Here is a 23,722-nt window from a genome sequence, read left to right as displayed (position 1 = left end):
ATTAACACACTTTTCAGAAATGAAGTCATTTAAGATCTTTTATTGAATTCCTACTTTTCATAAGAACTATTTTTATAGCAGTTTCTTGGCCTTAATGAGCAGTAGCATTTTGATGTGATGAGTAGCATAATTTTAATGGTACATTGTAAAGGAATTGAAGTATGTTGGTAAGAAAAACGCTTTTTGTTGATCATTATCCTTTTCTTAGAGTATTTATTTTAAATGAAATATGTTGGTTTACATATCAGAATTTGAACATCTGCTTTTTGTATTTTTTAATTATGGTGTATATGTATATATATATTCGTGGCCATGACATGACAACATGAAACCCTTTTTTCTGTTGTTTCTTTTGGTATCTAAAAGCATGTAAGTCAGGATCTGGAAGCCTCGTCATGTTCTTCAACACAAGGAAAATTTAACCGAGAGCAGTTTTACAAATTTATCATTTTCCCTGGCAAGTGGATTAAAGTCTGGTACGATCGACTGACCTTGCTGGCATTACTTGATCGGTAAGCCACTGAGCATGCACACGTGCTGTCGGAAGGCACACCGGGGACGTGACAGTGCCCACTGCATGCTTTCAAAGAGAAAATTGTCACTTGCACGTTTTCAGGTTGTACGCTTCCTTTGCTGACAACCTAAAGTTAAAGCAATAAGATCCTGACAACTTAACAAATTATAGTTTAGCAGTTACAATGAGAAATGAGAGTTACAATAAGTAACTCATATTAATAATAAATTAACGTATTAATTAATAATAAGAGATAATGAGAAATAATAAGTTACAATAAGAAATAAGAAATGGTTTGTATTTAAGGTTTGTTTGGGCACAGTAGCATGCTTTGGTGTACTCATGTCTTGCCCCATTTTTGTAGGAAAGCTTGAGGCCTATCTGTAGCACAGGGCCTGGCTTGACTGGGTGTGGGCATGGGGAGAGGAGGGAAGATGAAGTAGGGCGATTTCTGCCTCTTTCCCGGACACCTTGGATTCTTGTTGCTCACTTGTATCTGATGTACACTCACTTGAATGTTAATTTTTCTTTTAATCTCCTTTCCCCTTTCTCACCTCCTCCTACCACTGTTCCATACAGCAAAATGTTGTGGGGTTGGAGCTGTGGTTACTAGGTAGGGAGAAAGAGGAGGAGAAGTTAAGGTGAGTTAAAACATGATGGAGGCTGGGCATAGTGGCTCAAGCCTGTAATCCCAGCACTTTGGGAGGCTGAGGCGGGCGGATCACCTGAGGTCAGGAGTTCAAGACCAGCTTAACCAACATGGTGAAATCCCATCTCTACTAAAAATACAAAAATTAGCTGGGTGTGGTGGTGCATGCCTGTAGTTCCAGCTACTCAGGAGGCTGAGGCTAGAGAATTGCTTGAACCCAGGAGGCGGAGGCTGCAGTGAGCTGAGATTGTGCCACTGCACTCCAGCCTGCACAACAAGGGCAAAACTTAATCTCCCCCCCAACCCAGAAAAAAGAAAACATGATGGAGATGGGCCTAAGGAGTGGGGGCTTCTCATTTGTATCTTTTCCTACCTCAAAATTTGCACATAACAGTTTATGATGTTCAAGGGCTGACTACACGGTTGGCTTGAAAATTTCAGATGCTATTACTAATGCTGCCATAAGCAATTGCTGAGTTTCACAGTTTAATGCCAGCCCTTGGGGGCAGTGGAAAAACTGGTTGCCTGTCTTGTTATCATTGGTCCCCCAGTGACTGGTTGTTATAGTAATGTCTTAAATAGTGTGATCACATATGAAAAAAACTATAGTCATGCAAAATTACAACAGTAAATTTCAGGACCCACAAGTCAGGGAATGGAGTTATAATGGTTTTCCTAACAACACTGTGTTACCCAAGGGGCACACACTTAGAAGGAACATTTAATACTTAACTAAAAATCCAAGATAGTATATTCTGGTAAATGAGGCATTTTTGAAATATTAATTATTTTCTGTTAAAAAGAAATTATTGAAAGTTGGACTAGCTTGCATTAACCCTTCATGTGAAAACAAAAATAAATATATCTATAGATTTGTTTGTTATTTTAAAATCTACTTGGTGACAAAAAAATTCAATGGAAATCCACTGGAGGTCTAAGAAGGATGATGAGGATGACCGCACTTTTTAAAAGCTTATGTTTTTGTTATTGTGATCACCTTTCTGGCAAGTCACAATGGGTTTTTAAATGTTGTGCTTAGGGATGACCTAGAAATAGCACCATTCCCTTATCCATAGATCCTTCAGCTGGTGTGGGGAATCCCTGGACTTGAGTCAGCCTTGGGAATTGAACCCAGTCCCTACTACTTATTAGTGCTGTGATCTTAGGATGGCTATGAAACCTTTCAGCGCGTCCGTTTCCTAACTGTTAAATGGGTATAATCTATATACATTTAGGGCAGTGGAACTTTCGCTAGAGTTCTCATTTGGTGGAGACATGTCATTATACATTTGCCAAAACCCAATGTACACCACCAAGAGTGAACTCAAATGTAAACTATGGACTTTGGGTGATACTGATGGATAATGATGTGTTAATGTTGGTTCATCAGTTGATGTTGATGGTGGGGGAGGCTGTGTGCGTGTGTCTGTGGGGAGGGGCTATGTGGGAACTCTGTACTTCCCCTCAGTTTTGCTGTGAATCACAAATGTCTCTCAACAACATAGCCTATTAATTTTTTTTAAATGTTTACAATTGCCTACCTGCTAGGCACAAAGTAGCCAATTATTCCTGTCTAAAAAAAAATCAGCTTAGTGGGGTAGAAAAACAGGTATATGAGCAAAAACCGGAAAGGTGAGAAGTATACTCAGAATCCTTGCGAATGACCCAGGCCCCTTGTTCCCTGACCCTGTGGTCCATGCCATCCCCTGTGACTCCGTTTCTGCCACTCCCTTCCATGGCCTCACCCTGCATCTTATCCTCTCACAGAAGTCTTCCACCCCTGACATTATAATCCTGTCTCTGCTCATCCTTCGTATCTCTTTCTAACTTCCTCAAATGTTCCTCAGTCCTCTTCAGCAATTTGCCCCACCATATTTCTCTTACCTTGCAGCCCTTGCCATCTTCAGTTTCCTCCCTATTCTACCTAGCCTACATGATCCAGCCCTGTAGCCCCTTCCTATCTCTATCCTAAAACAGCCTTACGTTGTCCTTTGCATACTCACCTGATAACACTTCACCTCTGGATGACCCCACCTCTCTACCCTCTACCTTGTATGGGGAGTCCATACAAGAGTCACCCAGTGAGACAGTGTGGACCCGACACACCCCAGGGCAGGCCCTCTGTACTGTCAGGAAGTTGCAGCTCACCCTTAACTCTCCTGCTGGACCTCTCCTGGCTCCTGAAATTTGACAGTAAACTCGGACACCAAAAGTTTTATCTGGAAATGATTGTCTGCTTAGGCTTATCTGGAAATGACTGTCTGCTTGGTGTGAATGCATCCCCCTTACCACCCCCTTCCATTGAAAAGAATCAGTGAAGCTCTTTATCTGAAACACATTTCATGGTCGTGGATGGAATCATTAACTACGTTTTGCCAGTAAACCCAGTTTAGTGGCCAAGAAGATCCAATGGGATGAGATTTTATTTGCTTCAATAACAAAAGTCTGGTGTTAAGTTGGATTTTGTTTATATAGCATGAGGAATAAGGAAAGAAAGAAACCCTAAAATCTCATAGGGGAATAAAGTCTTGCTTAAAGTATCTACTGTGTTGTCATGGTTCATTTTTTTGGAAACATGAAGGCATTCTGTTTAAAAATGGCAAAACTGGCTGGGCATGGTGGCTCACGCCTGTAATCCCAGTAATTTGGGAGGCCAAGGAGGGCAGATCATGAGGTCAGGAGATCAAGACCATCCTGACTAACATTGTGAAACCCCATCTCTACTAAAAAAAAATACAAAAAATTAGCCGGGCGTGGTGGCAGGTGCCTGTAGTCCCAGCTACTCTGGAGGCTGAAGCAGGAGAATTGCTTGAACCTGGAAGGCAGAGCTTGCAGTGAGCTGAGATCATGCCACTGCACTCCAGCCTGGGCAATAGAGCAAGATTCCATCTCAGGAAAAAAAAAAAGGGAAAACTTACTCTCTTTTTTTTTTTTGCCTTTATGTATATGTTTTGCACAGAACTGAAGACGTCAAGGAGAATGTACTGGCGATTTTACTCATTGTCCTGGTTTCCCTCCTTGGATTTCTGACCTTGAGCCAAGGCTTTTGCAAAGATATGTGGGTGCTCCTCTTCTGCCTCGTCATGGCCAGCTGCCAGTACTCCCTGCTAAAGGCAAGACCACATCTAATTCTTACCAGTAGCGTGTGCTGTCACTAATGTAGCCTTGAAATCATGAGATGATGACACAGACACTTCTGATTTGTGTTTTAGAGTGTTCAGCCTGACCCCGCCTCTCCAATACACGTAAGTTTCCAAATACAGGCAAGTAGCTTTTCTTGTCTGTCTGTGTTGAAGACAGGGAAAAAGCCAAAATCTAGTCAAAGGGCCAAGTGTGTACCTAGCTTTCTATACCGAATATAAAATAGAAATACAAAATATATATATATAAGTGCATGGTGGCCAGCTTCCAGCTAGATCTGAGAGCATGGTGTGGGTGGTATGGGGGAAGGTGTGGGGCAGGGGGTGGAGAGTGTGTGCAGAGTCTTTCCTATCCCACCGGATTCAAGTCAGCAAAGACCGAGCAGTCTGGGGAGAAGACCACAGACGTTGCCATCAGACTGCCTGTCTTTATGTCCTGATTCCTCCACTTGAATGTTTGACACTGAACAACATACTGGGCCTCTTCATGCCTCAGTTTCCCTATGTGTAAATAGGTCTAATGGAAGTGCCTACATGGATTAAATAATCCATGTAATGTGCTATAACAGTGCCTGACACATAGAGATGGCTCAATAAAGGTTAGCTCTTATTATTAGTGATATAATTATATGGGCATGAATCATTATTCTTATTTTTAAAATTTATTGTATATACTTATGGGGTACAGGGTGATGTTTTGATATATGTATACATTGTAGAATTATTAAATCAAGCTGTTTGACATGTCTAAAACCACATATAGTTATCATTTTTTTTTCTGGTGAGAACATTTAAAATCTACTCTCAGCGATTTTTGAGTGTAACAATGTATTATTATTAACTATGGTCACCATACTATACAGAAGATCTTCAGAACTCCTTCCTCCTGTCCAGCTGAAACTTTGTACCCTTTAGCCAGTCTTTCCTCATTCCCATCCCACTGCCTCCTGGTAACCACCATTCTATTCTCTTTTTCTATGGGTTCAACTTTTTTTAGATTCCACATGTAAGTGACATCCTGCAGTATATTTATTTTTGTGCCTGACTTAATTCACTTAACCTAATAATGTCCTCTAGATTCATCAGTGTTGTTGCAAATGACAGGATGGTCTTCTTTTTTTTTAGGCTGAATGATATTCCTATTATATGTATATACCACATCTTCTTTATCCATTCATGTGTTGATGGACATTTAGGTTGATACCATGTCTTGGCTATTGTGAAGAGTGTTGCAATGAACATGATGATGCAGATATCTTTTGGACATATTGATTTTATTTCCTTTGGATATATGTTCAGAAGTGGGGTTGCTGGATCATGTTCAAATAGAATTAAAAATTCTATTTTTATTTTTTTTTGAGAAATCATACTGTTTTCCATAATGGCTGTACCGGTTTCCATACCCACTAGCAGTATAGAAGGGTTTCCTTTTCTCCAAATCCTTGCCAACACTTGTTATCGTTTGTCTTTTTGATTAAAGCCGTCAAAACAGGCATGAGGTAATAGCTCATTGTGGTTTTAACTTGCATTTCCCTGAATCATTTATTCTTTTTACATGAAGCTAATCTCTTTATTCCACATTTTCATGTATATTGTTACTTTTCATCTCTGTAACTTTGAGCTAATTCACAACAAAGACTCTGAGCTCACCTATGCTGATCTGTTGGTGCCCTGGCATTATTTTGTGAACTCTGAAACACACACAGTGCTTTCGTCTGAGCCTGCTGCCCCTTTGCTCATCCACGGTGGCCTACGGGGTGGGTGCTATGGGACGGGCAGTGCCCCTTGCAGGCATCTGGGCCACATGCCTCTGTACCGAGTTCACCGCCAGGTAGACTCCCCAGCTCGCTAAGCACTGTCTTTCCTTTGTTGTGGCAATCTCCTGTGGCCCTGGAAAACCCTCCCAGTGAAAGAAAGCTTGATTTTTCCCTCTATTGTGCTTTAAAAAAAAATTATATCCAGGATTTAGGACCCATTTTTCAATCTGTGATAGCTCCTGTTTAGCTCATGGTAATTAAGAAAAGCTTATAATTGGACGATCACATGGCATACATTGCTATCTTGTTAAATTCCTCTGTTCCCCGTAATTGGTTTACATGTAATACATCTTCTTTTATCCTAGAGTCTGAATGTCAAGATAAGTAGAAGCAGCATAATTAGGGTATTGAGATGTATTGTTGTGATTATCATCAGAAATCTGGGTTAGGTGGTGTGAGAGAGATGTACAGCTTTGAAGCTTTTTTGTTCAAGCCCACCCTAGATGCCACATCACCATTCTCCTGCCTCAGTCAACTCTCCTCACTCCTAACTGCACTTCAGTGTCACTGTTTTTCTGCATGACTCTGGGGAGGGGTGTTCTATGCTGTTAAACATTCTTTTCCTGCATATCCTTTCAGAAATAATGCAGGACATGCCAGTCAAGGTGGATGGCAAGTACAGCAGCATAATCCTTGTGGATTTGTAATGTCTGTTACTATGGCCCCTGTGCTACTGCTCTAGGTTGGAGTTATATTATTTAGTTCCTAGGGGAATCAATCAAGCTGCTATTCCTTTATCTGAGCAAACATGTCATATAGTGAGACAGTAAGAAATCACTTTTGTAAGACATAGTCAGACATATAACTATGTTTATTGCAGTAATTAATTTGCTTACACAGATTTCTAAGTAGATTAGTCTCTGATTTGAGTTGGCATTTCTCCAGTACTTCTAATGAAGAAACAAAATATGGTAGCTATAAAATATTTCTTGTTGCAATCTGACTGAACCATGTGGGTATTTAGAAGACAGATTTATTATCTCCCATTTGTAGATAGAAAGTTTTAGAAAGGAGATGGTCAGGAGCGGGAACCCAGGTTTGGGACACAGAGACAGTTCTCAAGCTTGCTGCTATTTTTATTCACAAGAGGTTGTGAAAGGAACCAAACTGCTTTTCAGACTGCACTATTTTGCACATTTGTGGAGGGTAGCTATTAATAAATTCAGCCAATTTTTGCTCTTAGAGTGATTGACAGACCTTTCTTTTTTTGCTTGCTTCTAAGAGCACAGGTGGCATATTTTGAGCAAGTTGTTAAAGTCAGAAGATAGTGAAATGAAATAAAATTTTTGCTTAACACTGTGTATTTCAATTTTAAATGCAGAATTAATAATAATGGCATGGCAACAGGTATGATATAGTAGCCCCTGGGCTCAAAAGAAATTAGTTTGATTCTAAAAGAAAATAGGTCTGGGAGAGCTTAGAAAGATTAGGAGTTGGATACTGTCTAACTGAAACATTGCAATTCGAGGATCAGAGATGGCAATATGTTAATGAGGAATGAAGATATTAATTTGCTTGTACAGGTGTCCATATATGTCTAACTGACAGTAACCACTAATAATAACCCAGAAAGCAAAATTCAGTAGAATATCCAAGAGGCAGAGAAAAACTAGAGCAGCGTGCCTGGGATCACCTGGGCAAGCCAGAGGCAGAGCTCGATTTCCCCCCTCCCCTCTACTGGCTGGGACAGCACCCGGTAATCTGCATTTTTACACACTCCCAGGTCATTATGGTGGAGGCAATCACAGATCACACACTGAGAAATATTGGAGTAACCGAATGCATACGGGATTCATATTTGAATGCAGCCATACCATGTATAAGCTGTGAGAGCTTGGGAAACTTACTTCTCTCAATCATAGGTTTTTCATCTGCAAAAGAGGAATAAATAATAAAACAGGATTGCAAGAGAATGAAACAATGCAGTGTCCCTGTGTGTTTAGCACAGTATCTGGCCTGAAGCACTTAGCAATTGTTAGCAGTGTTTTTGTGTTTGTGCAAAATATGGATAATCAGAGTAACATCAGTTGGATTTAATCAAGAATGCACTGGGCGGCTGGGCATGGTGGCTCATGCCTGTAATCCCAGCACTTTGGGAGGCTGAGGGTGGATCACAAGGTCAGGAGTTCAAGACCAGGCTGGCCAAGATGGTGAAACCCCATCTCTACTAAAAATACAAAAATTAGCCAGGCACGGTGGCAGGCACCTGTAATCCCAGCTACTAGGGAGGCTGAGGCAGGAGAATCGCTTGAACTCGGGTGGCAAAGGTTGCAGTGAGCCGAGATCGCACCACTACACTCCAGCCTGGGTGATGATAGAGTGAGACTCTGTCCCAAAAAAAAAAAAGAGTGCACTGGGCAATGTATGTAATATGCCTGGTGCAGGCTTTAGCGTATACTAAGTATACTAAGTCCTCTGTAAATGTTTCCTTCCTCTTTACATATGTGTCTGGATTCCTTACAGTACAAACTCCAAAGAGTGAGGGCTACAGCTTGTTATGCATTCTGTTCAATTAACTGTTGCTACTATTCAGGGAAGACATTTGGTATCCACTTCAGGTTATGTAGAAATTATTGGAGATTATTTTTTATAAGTAAACCTTTCATTTTAGAATAGTTTTAAATCTACAGAAAAATTGGGAAAGTGGTACTAAGAGTGTCTGTATACCCCATTCCCAGTTTCGCTGTATTAACCTCAAGCATTAGTCACAATATGATACATTTGTTGCAATTAATGGACCAATATTGATATATTATTATTGAAGTCCACATTTTATTCAGATTTCCTTGTTTTTTACCTAATGCCCTTTTTCTGTTTGAGGTTCTCATCCAGGGCACCAAATTACATTATAATAGCTATCATGTCTCTGTAGGCTCCTTTTGGCTGTGACCATTTCTCAGATTTTCCTTAAGCCTGAAAAATATTAGTCTGATTCTAAAAGGAAACAGTTTCTGGGAAACTTAAAAAAAAATAGGATGAGGTGGATACTGGAAGAAATCCAAGGAACATAGACTGGCAATATACTAATAGTTCTTGATGACCTCGACAGTTTCGAGGAGGACTGCTCAGGTAGTTTGTACACTGTTTCTCAGCTGGGATTTTTCTGATGTTTATCTCATGATAAGATAGGGCTTATGGATCTTAGGAGGAAAACCACAGTGGTAACATGTTATATGGATCACATCACATCAACAGGACAAATTATCAATATGACTTATCTCTGTTGATGTTTACCTTGATCACCTGGCTAATGTAGTGCTTATCAGAGGAATGATTTTGAATGCCATGAAATAATTTCTCAATACTCAATCCTAAGAAATAAGAAGGTCAACTTAGTTTTAGTGGATCTTGATGAAAAGTTCTCAAATAATATTCAATTGTGTCTTTGCTCAAAATGTACTAGTTAAAACAGAAACCATTTCAAATGATACTTAATTTCTACCATTGATTAAAGGCAGAATGTAAGTCACCACTCTTTCTGCTCTCTTTCACTGCCTTTGAGGGCAGTGCTGAGACAGTAGGAAAATACGTGAACTAGGAGGTAGCGGAGTGGAGTGCCCTGGATGTCACTTGATGAACACTTTGGTACCCATTTCGCTGCCCTCTTGCCTGGACAACTGCGTCTGCCATTTTGTCAGGGTTCACAGATCTGAAAGTTACGAAGTTGGACCTAACATAAATTGTTCTGTAGAATTCAACGATAAACTAAGCTTAAAGAATCTTATTTGCCTATTTCTTTTCAATTTTTAAAGTAGCCTATCACATTTCTGCTATATTTAAATTGATGTTGCACCTTAATATCTCAATAACAACCTGTTGAGAATTATTTAACCCTTTGGCTGCTGCTTCTCTTCCATACGAAGAGAATTCCTTAAAATATTTTGGATTCTCTTGTATATACAAAGTGTGGATCATAAAATAGTTGCTGTTTAGGGTCACAGTGGGGTGATGGGTGCCCGCCCCCAGCTGTCCTTGCTTGCTCCACATACAAGGAGGACCAAAGAGGATTATGAACATTTAGGATGGCTCTGAATTGCACAAGTGAACTGCTAAAGCTAAAGTAAGAACGAAATCATCAACAGCCACCAAAAAATAATGTTTAATTAAACTAACCTACACCATTGTGAGAAACTATAAAACACAGCAAACCCTTGTTGCAGTGAGAGACTTCAATGTATGTGACCATAATGTCACATGGCAACAGCCGAGAAATGGGCAGAGAATGTCTGGGTTTTCGACACCTTCTGCAAGTAAGGACCCCTTTTCTCTGCCCAGAGTTCTTTGAAAAAACTGACACCCTGCGACTATCACGGATGCTTTCCTCATTCTCCGAATTTGCTTCACATGAATAATGTTCACATTCTGTGTTTAAAGAGTGATGAGTATGAATGAAATTTTATGATGTCAGGCTGAGTCCTTGGGTCTGAAGAATCCAGTGCCACCTGCATGCCTCCCCATGGTCGGTACAGGAAGCCAGGCAAATGGAGCTCCAGTCCTTACTCTGCCATGCTGTTCTCTGTTGGTGAGGCCTGGGACAGTTTCTTCATCCTTATGTCTCAGTTTACTCTTATCAAAATGAGAATAGTATATGCTTCTCAGGATATTCTGAGGGTTCGCTACATGAATATACTTGAAGTAGGTAGGACACTCAGTGCCTGGGATGCAGGAAAGGCCAGACGAACATTAGCTGTTGTGGCTGTTGTTGTTTTATATCAGTTGTCAAAAAGAATAGCTGGTCAGGAGAAGGAGGCAGCAGTGAGCTATGATCATGCCACTGCACTCCAGCCTGGATGACAAAGCAAGATCCTTTCTTTAAAAAAAAAAAAAAAAAAAAATCTGAATGTGGGGGAGACAGGAACATTTGTCAACTCAGCAGATGTCAGGCACTCTCTTCTGTCCCAGGGAATGAAGCCTGGAGCTGGCACATGCAGCAGAGCTGAGAGAGAGGATGGAGGCAACCTGGCCAGGCTGTGCACAGACCTCAGGTCATTCGCCTTGAGGCCAAGCCATGTGCCTTTACAATTTTCCCAGACACCCCAGCTACCTTACAATAAAAACCTTTCTCCCCACTTCACAACAACAGAACATTCGAAGCAGCTGACCATTCCACTGTCTCTAAGAGGATAATTAGGATTGCCTCGTCACTTAGCCACAGGCACCACTGCTTGCCACAGGCAGGACTCCTGGAGTTTTTGTTCAAGTCTTGAACCTTGCTCTTTCTCTGCACTGAGGCTAGCACTTGGGTGATGAGATGGCTTATGGAGGTAGGGCTGATGGAAGACGCAAATGCGCACAGAGATCTGCTTTTGTGCAATAGCCTTGCAAGATGCTCCCCAGCTGAATTCCATTGGTGCTCCCCACAGTGTATTTTAAGGTTAAAAGCAGATGGGGACTGATGGTGTCAAGTGAGTTTTTGAGAGATTATGATCAGACTTCAGCTGGTGGAGCTACTGGAATTTTTCTATTGGAAAAATTAAAAAATCAGTCCTTAGGAGATTTGATGATTGATTCATATGTGGCAGTAGGAATTGAAGAGCAGGGACATTTTATTAGCAGGTGTTCTCAGAAATCAAGGCAAATAGAAGTAGTGGCCAGGCACAGTGGCTCACAACTTTTATCCCAGCACTTTGGGAGGCCAAGTCGGGTGGATCACCTGAGGTCAGGAGTTTGAGACCAGCCTGGCCAACATAGTGAAACCCCATCTGTACTAAAAATACAAAAAATTAGCCAGGCATGGTGGCAGGCGCCTGTAGTCCCAGCTACTCGGGAGGCTGAGGCAGGAGAATGACTTGAACTTGGGAGACAGAGGTTGCAGTGAGCCAAGATCATAACACTGTACTCCAGCCTTGGGCAGCAGAGTGAGACTCGGTCTCAAAAAAAAAGTGGTTTATGTGCCCCTTATTAACAAAATGCTTAGTATGGTTTGGGGACCCAAAACATAGAACGGGAAAATGTGGTAAAGCAGGAACATGGTGATGAGGGCAGGCTCTTTGTAACAGTGCTATAAGTTTTGTTTCATAAATTACAAATACAAAGAAAACCTTCCCATGCCCACTAAAGTTTGACTTGGAAGATTCAAAATACTATCTCAGACTTGTTAAAGGCCAAAGACTTTTAATTTTTAGAATAATGTATTTTTAACCTTTTAATCAAAGAAAAAGATCAGAGCAAGTGGAAAGTAGCTATTTAATGATATTTCCTAAACCATGCCAGTTTGAGGAAATGTTTCATATACATGTGTATTTGTATACTGCATCATTATTTATACCAACAAATTTATTTTGCTACTCACTTGATGAGAAATGCATTTAGATTGAACTTGGGCTTTAGCTTCAGTTTTTAAAAATGCAACAAAAGAATTCCCATACCCATTAATCTATGACCTAGTTGGATTCAAAAGGAAATTTCATAAGAGTACAAGTATTCTTAAGACTGAACCTGGACTCTGGGCCAAACATAGCCAGCCTCCATGGACAGACTGTGTTTTCTTTCCTCTTAAAAGATGGTCTCAGAATAGGACGATTTCTATTATAGAAGCAGTGGCAATTTAAATTGCGTTTCTAAATATAACATGTTCAAGGCAGTGACTTTAAAAATTCACATCTGAAACCATATCACTTTAATCCTTCCTTTTTACACTCAAGGCAGTTCATGAATTGCAAAAGACACTTTTCCCAATTCATTTTCATTATTTTTTCCCCCTGAATCTTATAAATTGTGCATTGATTTATGAGATGTAAATTTTTTGTTGGCTTTTGCCCTGAAAAGTTGATGTTGTATCTTTTCCTTAATTTTTCTATCCATTCAAGAAGAATAAAAAATAATTCTACTTTGCCTCATAACAATAGGCATAGGGATAAGATCAGGTCTGCTAAATATTTGGTATCCCTCACAGGAAAATGCTATGTACATAGTATAAATAACACTTTTTTAAAGCTGAATGATTCCACTGTGCACACTAAGACATTTTATGTAATCTCTGCAGGTATAACTTCGTACCCATATTGTCTTGCTTTCTAAGAGACTAGGAAATTAAAGCCCACGAATTATAATTCTATTTCTTATTAACAGTGGCACCCAAGTGTAGAGCAAACAGTGGTTTAAATTAGTTTTGCACTTGAAATGAACAAGATGAATGGAAATTTCATGTTGGCGAAAGCATTGAATTAGATCTAGATTTTCTCTCAGGGTGGTAATTAAATTTTCAGGTAAATCTTGTTGAGATTGATAGGCATAACTTTTTTTTGATAGTCTCATTCTGGTTTGACAGAATAAGAATCAGACTTTTTTTTAAATTTTCTTTTTTTCCTGTTGTTTTTTTTTTTTGTATATGAATTGTGGTGGTTGGGGGAAAATGTGTTATATGGTATAAGTTACATGATAGAGTGTAAATTATTGACTATGAGGCTTTTTTCATTTAATCAAAATAAAACGTACCATTCAGAAATTGTGTTTGTTTTCTAGGGACACAACCAAATCATAACATATAGCAGACCAATCTATTTTTGTGTGCTGTGTGGCCTTATTTTGCTTCTTGATACAGGGGCCAAAGCCAGGCACCCTCCCAGTTACGTTGTGTATGGCCTGAAGCTCTTCTCTCCATTGTTTCTGCAATCAGCTAGGGACTACTTAATAGGTGAGTTAATTATGGGATTGTGGGGAAGAATATGGGCGGTGGGGGTATGTCTCCTCTTTGTCTTCTGAATTTCTAAGCTTCCTTACTTGATTATTGGGTGAAGAGATGTGCATTTTCCTCTTGGCTTGCATATCTATCAAAGACTGTCTGGGAGCCCAACCCTCAAAGCATCCAACTATGGAATTATTTTTAAAGGATTTTGATATTTATGACCAAGAAGTTGCAGCACTATAATGTCCATTATAGTAATGCCCATTATAATAATGTCCATTATAATAATGCCCATCTGGGCTGGGCACGGTGGCTCATGCCTATAATCCTAGCACTTTGGGAGGCCGAGGCGGGTGGATCACCTGAGGTCAGGATTTCAAGACCAGCCTGGCCAACATGGTGAAACCCCGTGTCTACTAAAAAGATACAAAAAATTAGCCAGGCATGTTGGCGCATGCCTGTAATTGCAGCTACTCAGGAGGCTGAGGCAGGAGAATTGCTTGAACCCAGGAGGTGGAGGTTGCGGTGAGCCAAGATCACGCCATTGCTCTCCAGCTTGGGCAACAAGAGTGAAACTCTTTCTCAAAAAAAAAAAATAAATAAAATAAATAAATAAATAAATAAAAAGCCCATCTGAAGAATGGTTGTTATGGTGCCTGCTGGGGATGGTTTTGCCATCAGGGTAGCAGCATGAATGGGCACGGTTCTCAGTCCAGGTGGAGTCCTGGATACTCAGATCACCCAGTCTTCCACCAATCCCTTTGCTTGACTTAAGGTTTAGGCAGTATTTTACATAACATGCTCTGTTTAAACAAGTCACCTGCATACTGTATGGTTTTGAACCCTGACTCTGGAGCCAAACTGCTGCTTGTTTGAATTCCAGCTTTGCCACTTCACTAGGTATATGACTTTGAGCAAAACTTAACTGTGATATAAAGGCAAAAATATTGGCCACCTCAGAAATTACTGAAAATTTTAAGTGAGTTGGTTTACTTAGACATAGAGAGCAGCGCTGGGCACCAAGCATCAGCTGTTGTTGTCCCTATTATGCAAAGTGATTGCTCCGCTATTGACCCGACTGCATATGCTCTGAGAATTCTTGCAGAGACATCCAGGGGTTTGCACACCTGCCAACTTGTTGTTGTCTGTGATCACATTGACCAGCTGAGTTGATAAAGGGCAGCTTCTACCAACATCACTAGCTGGATCTCTCGCTTGCCAGCTAGAAATTTTACTCAAGAGACTGTCAAAGCCTTTGGTCCCACATCATCCTTTCCCAACCTCCGTGACAGCCCCCCGAATCTCTCTAGTGGAACTAGGGAGAGTGCCCAGGTATGGTGTAAGCTTTGTTTATGCTCCTTATAGGTGAAAACCCTAGTAGGCATTCCACCCTCTTTCTTCCCGTTCCTCTTCCTGCTGCTTTGGTTGTGAACTCTTCATTCTTTACTCCCCCAATGCCTAACCCACCTCAAGCCCACCTTTCTATGCATCCACAACACATCTTTTCCTATTACATCATTTGAGAAGCAGAGTAGCTTCTTCTTCGACAGAGTCTCGCTCTGTCTCCCAAGCTGGAGTACAGTGACGCAATCTTGGCTCACAGCAACCTCCACCTCCTGGATTCAAGCGATTCTCCAGCCTCAGCCTCCCAAGTAGCTGGGATTACAGGCCTGTGCCACCATGCCCAGCTAATTTTTGTATTTTTAGTAGAGACGGGGTTTCACCATGTTGGCCAGGCTGGTCTGACCTCAAGTGATCCGCCCACCTCAGCCTCCCAAAGTGCTGGGATTACAGACGTGAGCCACTGTGCCTGGCCAGAGTAGCTTCTTAATGCCAAAGGGTTACGCACCATGCTTCAGAGAACCTCTGAGTTCAATTAGGAAACAGAAACATGTTGGAAAAAAAATAAGAACAGATCCATAATTTGATCTCCCAGTCAGTGCCCTCCTGCCCAAGAATATTTGCTTCTATCCTTCCTGATATTTTTTACTTTACTGTTTTTTTCAGTTCTATCAGTTGGAACAAACACATACACAACAAGCAAGGCCTTCTGTCATTCTCATGTTTTATAACTTAGCACACCCATATTCCTCACTAAGTCAGCTGCAATGAAAAAATCAGAGTTTGAGTAGACAGAGATGCTCACTCATGATGGCACACTGCAGGGCCATCCTTTCTTGCCATCTTCTTTTTGCAAACAGCAGTGTTGGAGTCCACAGCTCAAGGGCACACGAGGACCTGGAGATTAGAGAGGGAGAAAGCATAAAATAATTTTGGAAGATGTCCAAGAAACAATTGTCTATGTCAAAATGCTGCCTTTTCTCTCTCTGCACTCCACACTCCATCTTGGGTACTCCCAGTCATCTTCTCCTGGGATCTTGAATGTGGGTTAGTGTTGATAGAGTGCCACCTCTTACAGGTCACAGGGATCTGTGGCTTAAGCTGGAGCCGTAACTACTGTGGCCCCTTCTCATCCCCTTCTCACACATTGTGTTCCTTCAACTTGGAAGCTGTTCTGCGGCCTCTCCCGCCCTTCATTATGCTGGCTCATAACACCTCATTTCCCTAAGTTTGGCCCCATTGTCTATCCTCTCACTACCCACACTTTCATAGTCCTTAGCCCATTTTGTAGCAATCTGCTTGCATTTGTAATACCGAAATAATGCCTGTCTCTCTCACTAGCTTATTCACTCAGAAAAGGCAAGGCAGAGACCCTGCCTGCTTTCTTACCACTCAATCCTTAGCAGTGTCTGGCATTTAGAGGTACTAAATAAACATTTGTTGAAAGGATGAACTAATGAACATAAAAGTCTGTGTTTTTTGTTTTGTTTTTGTTTTTTTGTGAGATGGGGTCTATCTCTGTCACCCAGTAGAGTGCAGTGGCACGATCTAGGTTCACTGCAACCTCTGCCTCCTGGGTTCAAGCGATTCTCCTGCCTCAGCCTCCCAAGTAGCTGGGATTACAGGTGTGTGCCATCATACCTAACTAGTTTTTGTATTTTTTAGTAGAGACAGGGTTTCGCCATGTTGGCCAGGCTGGTTTCGAACTCCTGACCTCAGGTGATCCACCCGCCTTGGCCTCTCAAAGTGCTGGGATTACAGGCATGAGCCACCATGCCCAGCTGAAAGTCTGCTTTAAGTACTAAGGAGATTAATGTACAAATAACTTTAGGCATACTTCCCATTCATAAATCAGACAAGGCTATAGTCCATTTGGACCATTTAACTCAGCTCTTAGAATAAGTAGGGACTTAAAAAGTGCCTTTTGCCAATAATCTGTAGAAAGAGGTTTGGGGCATGAAGAGCATGATGTGTCTTCCGTTTACAAATTGCTTTTCTGTACATGGGTATCTCCCTCATTCCTGGTTTTTAAAATTTTTATTTGCTACTGTAAAAAAGTCAACTTTGGAATAAGTGTAGTTGTCTTGGTGGGGCAAACTTACAGTGGCATTGGAATGTGAGCTGTTATTAAAGCTCAAAAAATAAGACCTTAATGTCTTAAATAATTGTTAAAAGCCTAAGATTTTTAGCAGTAACCCTCGTTCTAGAATATCCTACTAGCTATGCATATTCTTATTTTATTTTATTTTTAAATCAATTTCATTAGGGATTGGAGAGGGAACATTCTTATCTTTTCCACTGGAATTCCCTTTCCCTCATTGAAGCTTCTGCCTAATACATATTTTTGTTTGCTTGTCAACAGTGACAACTAAAAATGGTGATAAATAATCCAGCAAGCTGATTAAATAACTTCTGGGGTAAAGATAAATAGAAAAATAGAACAATAGCACTCCCTATGGAATGAATGTGTTAAACATACTAATTTGCACTGAGCAGGAAAAGGTTGTGAAACAAATTTAGAACAAATGGGAGAGACAGGAAAGAGATAGAGGCTTACACTATTTTTCTGACTTTATGTGGGAACATAAGGGCAACTTAAAGTCATTTCTTCCTTGTGGAGCTTATTCACTGTCTATTCCCTCAACTAGCAAGGGATGTAAGTAGTCTAAAGCTGCTGCCATTGCTATATGGAGGAACTAGCAAGGAGAGAAGAAAAACATTAGGAGAAAACAAGAGGTTATTAGGAGGAAAAAGAAGTGTACAGCTCTAGGAAGCGTAATACTTCCTAGAGCCGCTGTAACAAAGTACTCCCCACTGGGTGGCTTAGAACAACAGAAGATTATTGTCTTGCAGTTCTGGAGGCCAGAAGTCCAAACTCAAGGTGTTGTCCAGGCCATGCTCCTTCTGAAAGCACTAAAGAATGACCTGTTCCAGGCCTCTCTCCTTGGCTTGTAGACAGCATTCTTCTCCTGTATATTCACATGGTGTCCCCTGTGTGCGTGTGTGCCTCTGTGTCCAAATTTCTCCTTTTCATAAGGACACCACTCATATAGAATTAGGGTCTAGATGGACCCTAAGGGCCTCAGCTTAACTCAGTAATCTGCGAAGACCCTATTTCCAAACAAGGTCACATTTAGAGTTACTGGAAGTTAGAACTTCAACATCTTTTGTGGGAACATAATTCAACCCATAATGAGGAGCATTTAAGAAAAAGGACAAGGGAGAAGAATTAAGTCCATGTGGCATCGTTTCCCATGGATTTATTGTGCTTCTCATGCTGTGTTGGGTGCAAGTGATCCTCCTCTGGCAGGTGCTGGGGAGCATGGAGTATTTCCTAGAGCAGTGTCTTGTTGGTGATGTGTGGGTTATCCACTGCCACTCCTGGTTTCTGCAATTAAACTATCACCCTGTCAGAGCAGGAGGAGGTGGCAGAGGAGAGGGACAGACAAGGAGCGAGGCCAGTCCAGTATCAGCATCTCCTTCTGCCACCTTGTGCAGAAGAGATCAAATGCCTGAGCCAGTGGTGTGAGATAAGTCAGGTGGACATGGGGCAGGTGGGAAGGATGGAGAAACTCCTTGTCATGCATAATGCAAGGAGAGAAGCATCTCAAAGGAAGAAGGAAACATCAGATGATTGAAGGAGGAGAAATTCAGGTGAATTAAGGAGGTAGAAGCACAGAATAATATTCCTATGTAATTTCTTTTTCTTTTATGATCCCTCATATATGTTCAGAGTATTACTCTGTGCACTTTCCCTTTCATTATAAGAAAAAATATTCTTTATTTTTATCCCCAGGAATAAGGTGAAAGTTATTAGTCCGCACTCATTTCCTGTGCTCAGTCAGACACTGGTGACCTCTGGCTGGAATTTACATTACTTTCCTTGAGCAAAAACCTCTGAGTGAGACTGGCTTTGAAATTATCCTGTGGGTGAGAAAGCCAAAAGGTCTCTGATTCTTAGTACCATATTTCAAAAGGAGCAGTAACAAAACTAGAGCATGCCCGGAGGAGTGTGTAGCCACATGGCCTGTATGGGGTCTGGAAACTGGGTAATGGAACTGGGAATGTCCAACCCAGGGAAGAAACACTTGAGTGCTAGAGGTACACACAATAGCCTTGGATCCTTAAAATGCTGCCAGGTTGAAGGGGAGGGATTTTATTCTCTTTTGTAGCCATAATAACTAGTTCCAGCAGATCGAAGGTGGGTTACAGCTCAGTACAAAGAAGCCAGTAAAACGGTTTGGGTTACAGCTACCCTACCGTAGAGTAGGTTGCTTAGTGAAATGAGTTCTCTGGCATGGAAAAACTTCAGGCAAGATGAAATGTCCATCAGTTGTAGCCCGGGTCCAGGCACTGGATGGGTTCTCTATCAAATGGCCTCTGCTCTGTGTTTTTTTGTTTTTGTTTTTTTCAGACCTGGGAGTTTTATGTTTTATTTTTGGTCCTTAGGTTTATAAATCCCTGCCAACAATAATGCATCTTCAATAACGGAGACTGTAACTTTGGAGATCAGTGGAGGTTTTAGAACCAGTCACTGGATTGTACTCACTTTTCCCTAAACACCCAGATGTCCCATTTCTATGTCTTGTTTAAAGGCTCATTTCTTGGCCTCAGTCCATATGAGGACATTTAGTTAATACACAGATAGGGCACATTGAAGATACACAATATATATATTCACATTGACTTTATAGGCTTTAGTTTTATTTCTGTGCCATTTTAATTCTGCCTGCTTGCCCCTCAAACCTGCAAATATGGTAATTTATATCACTCACATTTGATAAAAGAAATAAGCTTAAGCTACTATATTTTTATTTATGAATTTTGCTTAAAAAGAAATGGAACTGTGCCAGAAGTTTCTGCATTGACTATAATTATTAAGGAAAATAAGAAGTTAGGAAGAAGTGAGAGAAAATTATAGGCCCACTCAGTGGTATGCTAACAGAAAATGTTTGTTTACAGGGAAAATTATGAACAGCCACAAAGACTTTTTAATTTTTTACTTCTGGAAAAAAAAAGAACAAAATAATTTCAGCAATTTCAAGTGTCATTTTCCTAAAGTCCTGGTAACATAACAAGCATTTGGCTGCTTTTTCCTTCACGTTCACTGCAACCTGACAGATGAGACACATGGACTCCCTCTTCCTCCCATTCCACCTCCATGACATTTATTTTAAAGACTAGAGCTTTCCTCCTCCGGGATGTTTTGGAGAGGATCTAGTGCATGGACCTCCCTGTTGACTGCTGTTCTTCCTGTATTGTTTCATTAAGTTCCAATTCTACACGCACAGCCAGAGCATCTCCAGGGATGACTTTCTGGTATTTCTTACCATTTTATCTTCCTCATGCCATTTTTCATTGTGTTCCAGTTCTTTTCGTTTCTTTGGGTTTTGTTGCATTGGCTAATGTATTTCTTATACAGAATATCTCTTTATCCTTGATTTACCAAATAGCTCCCAATATCTGGCTTTGCCTTTCATATCATTCCATACCTAGACTTCTCCCTGTGGTTCTTCATTCTCAGAGTAGTTTTTGTCACTTACACATGCAGCATTTTAAAAGGCAAATAATAAATCTCACTGGACCTTCCCTCTGCCCTGATCCGGAACTGGCAGGTATAGCATAGCACAAAATTGTCATTGCTGGATTTTGACCCCAGAGTAAAGAGAAGCTCTTCTCAGTTTGTTTGAAATTTTATGGAATTTTGTGGATTAAAATTTCTATGCTCATGACTATATGTTCTATAATTAAATATCTATTTATTTCTTGTTTCTCTCCTTTCTATTTATAGAAACTGAAAAAGAAATTATGTCATATACTTATGTCTAGCATATCAGTATTTGTGCCTTTTTGTTCACTTTGGTTGAGAAATAAACTGCTTTCAGATGCTCTACTTTTTTACAATATAGTTGAAATCTTGCCACAAAAATTATCACAACAAAATCACCACCCGTATCAAAACATGGCTCCAACACCAACCATAGCCCCTATTATTATAGATAGCCATGTTCATGACATAAAATTTTACTTTCACAAAGAGTTGGAACAGTTCCTCAGTACTTTGTTCCATAGTGAATTTTAACCAACTTTTTTTTTTTTTTTAATACTTTAAGTTCTGGGATACATGTGCAGAACATGCAGGTTCGTTACATAGGTATACCAACTTTTTAAAAGAGAATTTCAACATCTTTTGTGGGAACAGAATTCAACCCAAAACAAGGAGCATTTCAGAAAAAGGACAAGAGAGAAGCAAGAACTGAGTCCATGTGATATTATTTTCCATCTTATGGCCAAAGGTGCTATTGTGCCCATTTTAAATAACCCAATAATATTAACCAACTATTTTAATCAAATATTCAGAGAATGGGTTGTGCAAATACTCTCATCCTTACAACTTCACTATAGGAAGTTAACATTTCCCATTTTTCAGAAATAGCTGAAACACCCTCACTTACCATCCTCCTCCTGTTGTTCACTGTGATTTGTGCGTATTTTAGGACATAGTTCCAACATCTAGACATATTGGATTTCAAATCAAATTTCCTTAGTTTTTTTAAGGTTTGCCAGTACCAAACTTCATTGACATACAACCCAATGATCAGAGACAGAAAGGAAGACAGATGTCTTATGGCACTGCTAATGGGAGTTTCTGTGTTTCTATGAAACCCAGCTTCAGTAGAATTAAGCAAGAGGCAATGGTAGGAAAGTTGCTGTAAAATGCAGCTCTACTATAGTTTTCCTCCTCTAACAAAATAGTTCTCTGAAACATTGAATTATAACCTACAAATGTTTTCTCCAATTGTGCAGTTTCATCATTCTGATGGGAGGTAGCACAATCTCTCCCTCCTCAGCCAAGAGCATCTTCATCTACCACGTGATCCATCCACCCTAGAATCAGTGTCACATTATCACGAGTGCTGCAGTCAGGTAGTTCCCACTTGACAGCCTTGAGCTCTGACTTAACTCTGAGTTTCCAATTGGTATTTAGGATGTAATAGACTCCAAGTTACTCAAGTGCTTGAGGGTACAGAAGTGCAAAGCAAGGACACTCCTTGGCCCCAATTTTTGCTCCCCTCTCGCATGCAGGAAGAGATTCCCGTAATTACTGTCCTGTGATTTGTCTATGAGGCAGAGTCTTGCTCTGTCGCCCAGGCTGGAGGACAGTGGTGTGATCTCGGCTCACTGCAACCTCAGCCTCCCAGGTTCAAGCGATTCTCCTGTCTCAGTCTCCCGAGTAGCTGGGATTATAGGCATGTGCCACCACGCCCGGCTAATTTTTTTATTTTTTTTTTAGTACAGGTGGGGTTTCACCATGTTGGCCAGGCTGGTCTCAAACTCCTGACCTCAGGTGATCCGCCCATCTCGGCCTCCCAAAGTGCTGGGATTACAGGTATGAGCCACCATGCCTGGCCTGTCCTGTGTTTTTTTTTATGTTCCTGTAGTTTTCCCAGTTTCCTTTCTCTTGCCCTCATCTCCCCCATGTCCAAGTCTACTCTTTCAAACTGAAGATGATTCTACTGTCACTCACCGCCCCTGAAGTCTTTGCTCAATCCTGGGCTTGTGTGCGTTCCTTTCATCAGTACTTCTTTCTCAGGATCAGCTCCTTGTTGCATCCACAGGCACATTTCCGTCTCAGCCTCCAGTTTCCTCCGGGTGAGAGGAGTCTAAGATTGCCTCCATGGAGGTTGCAGTGAGCCAAGATGGCGCCACTGCACTCCAGCCTGGGCGACAGAGCGAGACTGCATCTCAAAAAAAAAAAAAAAAAAAAAAAGATTGCCTCCAGTATTCCTGGGTGGGGTGGTTTGGAAGGGGAGAGAGACAGCACTGCAGCAGGAGCCTTGGCAACACAGTTCCCACATGCTTATCGTCAATTTTGTTTGTTCATTTTCAGTATTTTTATATTGCTTCCCTGCTATTTCCCTCCTTGGGCTCTTCCCGCAAATCAACACTTTCTGCACTTATCTTTTGGAGCAAATTGACATGCTGTTTTTTGGTGGTTCTGGTAAGTCGTTTACATTCTACCTGTAAAGGAATCTAAAGTTCGGATAAGGACTAAATAGCCTTAGGCAGGAGATGAGAGGCTAGTTAGGTTTTCTTTGTCCTGAGCATTTAAATGACTTCAGTTTGGATCAGTCTGGGTGATGATGGGCCTGTCCAGATTTCCTGTAGCCAAATTGGAAGAGGTCCACTTAGCTTGGTTGAGCATAAGCACAGAGACAAGGAAGCGTAGAATTCTCTGAGATTTGGAATAGGTTTGAGGCCCTTCAAACTATTCCCTAAAAAAACACTCCACGTGTGTGAATGTGTGAGAGCATGTGTGAGTGGATATAAGTGTGTGTGTGTGTGTGTGTATTTGAGCACATACATGCTCAAGTCTGGGAGTGCATCAATGTGAGCCTGTGGGTTGACTCTGTGCTGTGTATTGTGTGTGTACCTATAGAGACAGGTGACCTGTGTCCCTAAACCATCACTGTGACCCTTTTAATGTCATACTTTAGATTCAGACCAAGGTGGATATAATCTCACGACGTGACATAAATTGCTTAACTTTTCAGCCTACTCTTCTCTTCTCTAAATGGAAATAAACATCATGACCTCATAGGATTGCTATAAAGAGTAAATGAAATCATGTGC

General features: G+C 40.9%; 1 protein-coding gene across 3 annotated transcripts in view; it reads left to right on the top strand.

Moving 5' to 3' along the window:
- PCNX2 (pecanex 2) overlaps positions 1–23,722 on the top strand; it is a 352,029-nt gene that overhangs the window by 107,134 nt on the left and 221,173 nt on the right. For all 3 annotated transcript variants that reach the window (XM_063614016.1, XM_055234937.2, XM_063614015.1), the window contains exons 10-14: positions 367–512; positions 4,123–4,276; positions 4,376–4,408; positions 13,585–13,756; positions 22,980–23,090. In XM_063614016.1, coding sequence (XP_063470086.1) covers positions 367–512; positions 4,123–4,276; positions 4,376–4,408; positions 13,585–13,756; positions 22,980–23,090 — 616 coding nt within the window. The remainder of the gene's footprint in view (positions 1–366; positions 513–4,122; positions 4,277–4,375; positions 4,409–13,584; positions 13,757–22,979; positions 23,091–23,722) is intronic.

This window comes from Symphalangus syndactylus, chromosome 19, assembly GCF_028878055.3.
Source record: "Symphalangus syndactylus isolate Jambi chromosome 19, NHGRI_mSymSyn1-v2.1_pri, whole genome shotgun sequence".
Taxonomy (NCBI): domain Eukaryota; kingdom Metazoa; phylum Chordata; class Mammalia; order Primates; family Hylobatidae; genus Symphalangus; species Symphalangus syndactylus.
Note: the sequence above shows the minus strand (reverse complement) of the source record. Positions and strands in the feature narration are given on the sequence as shown.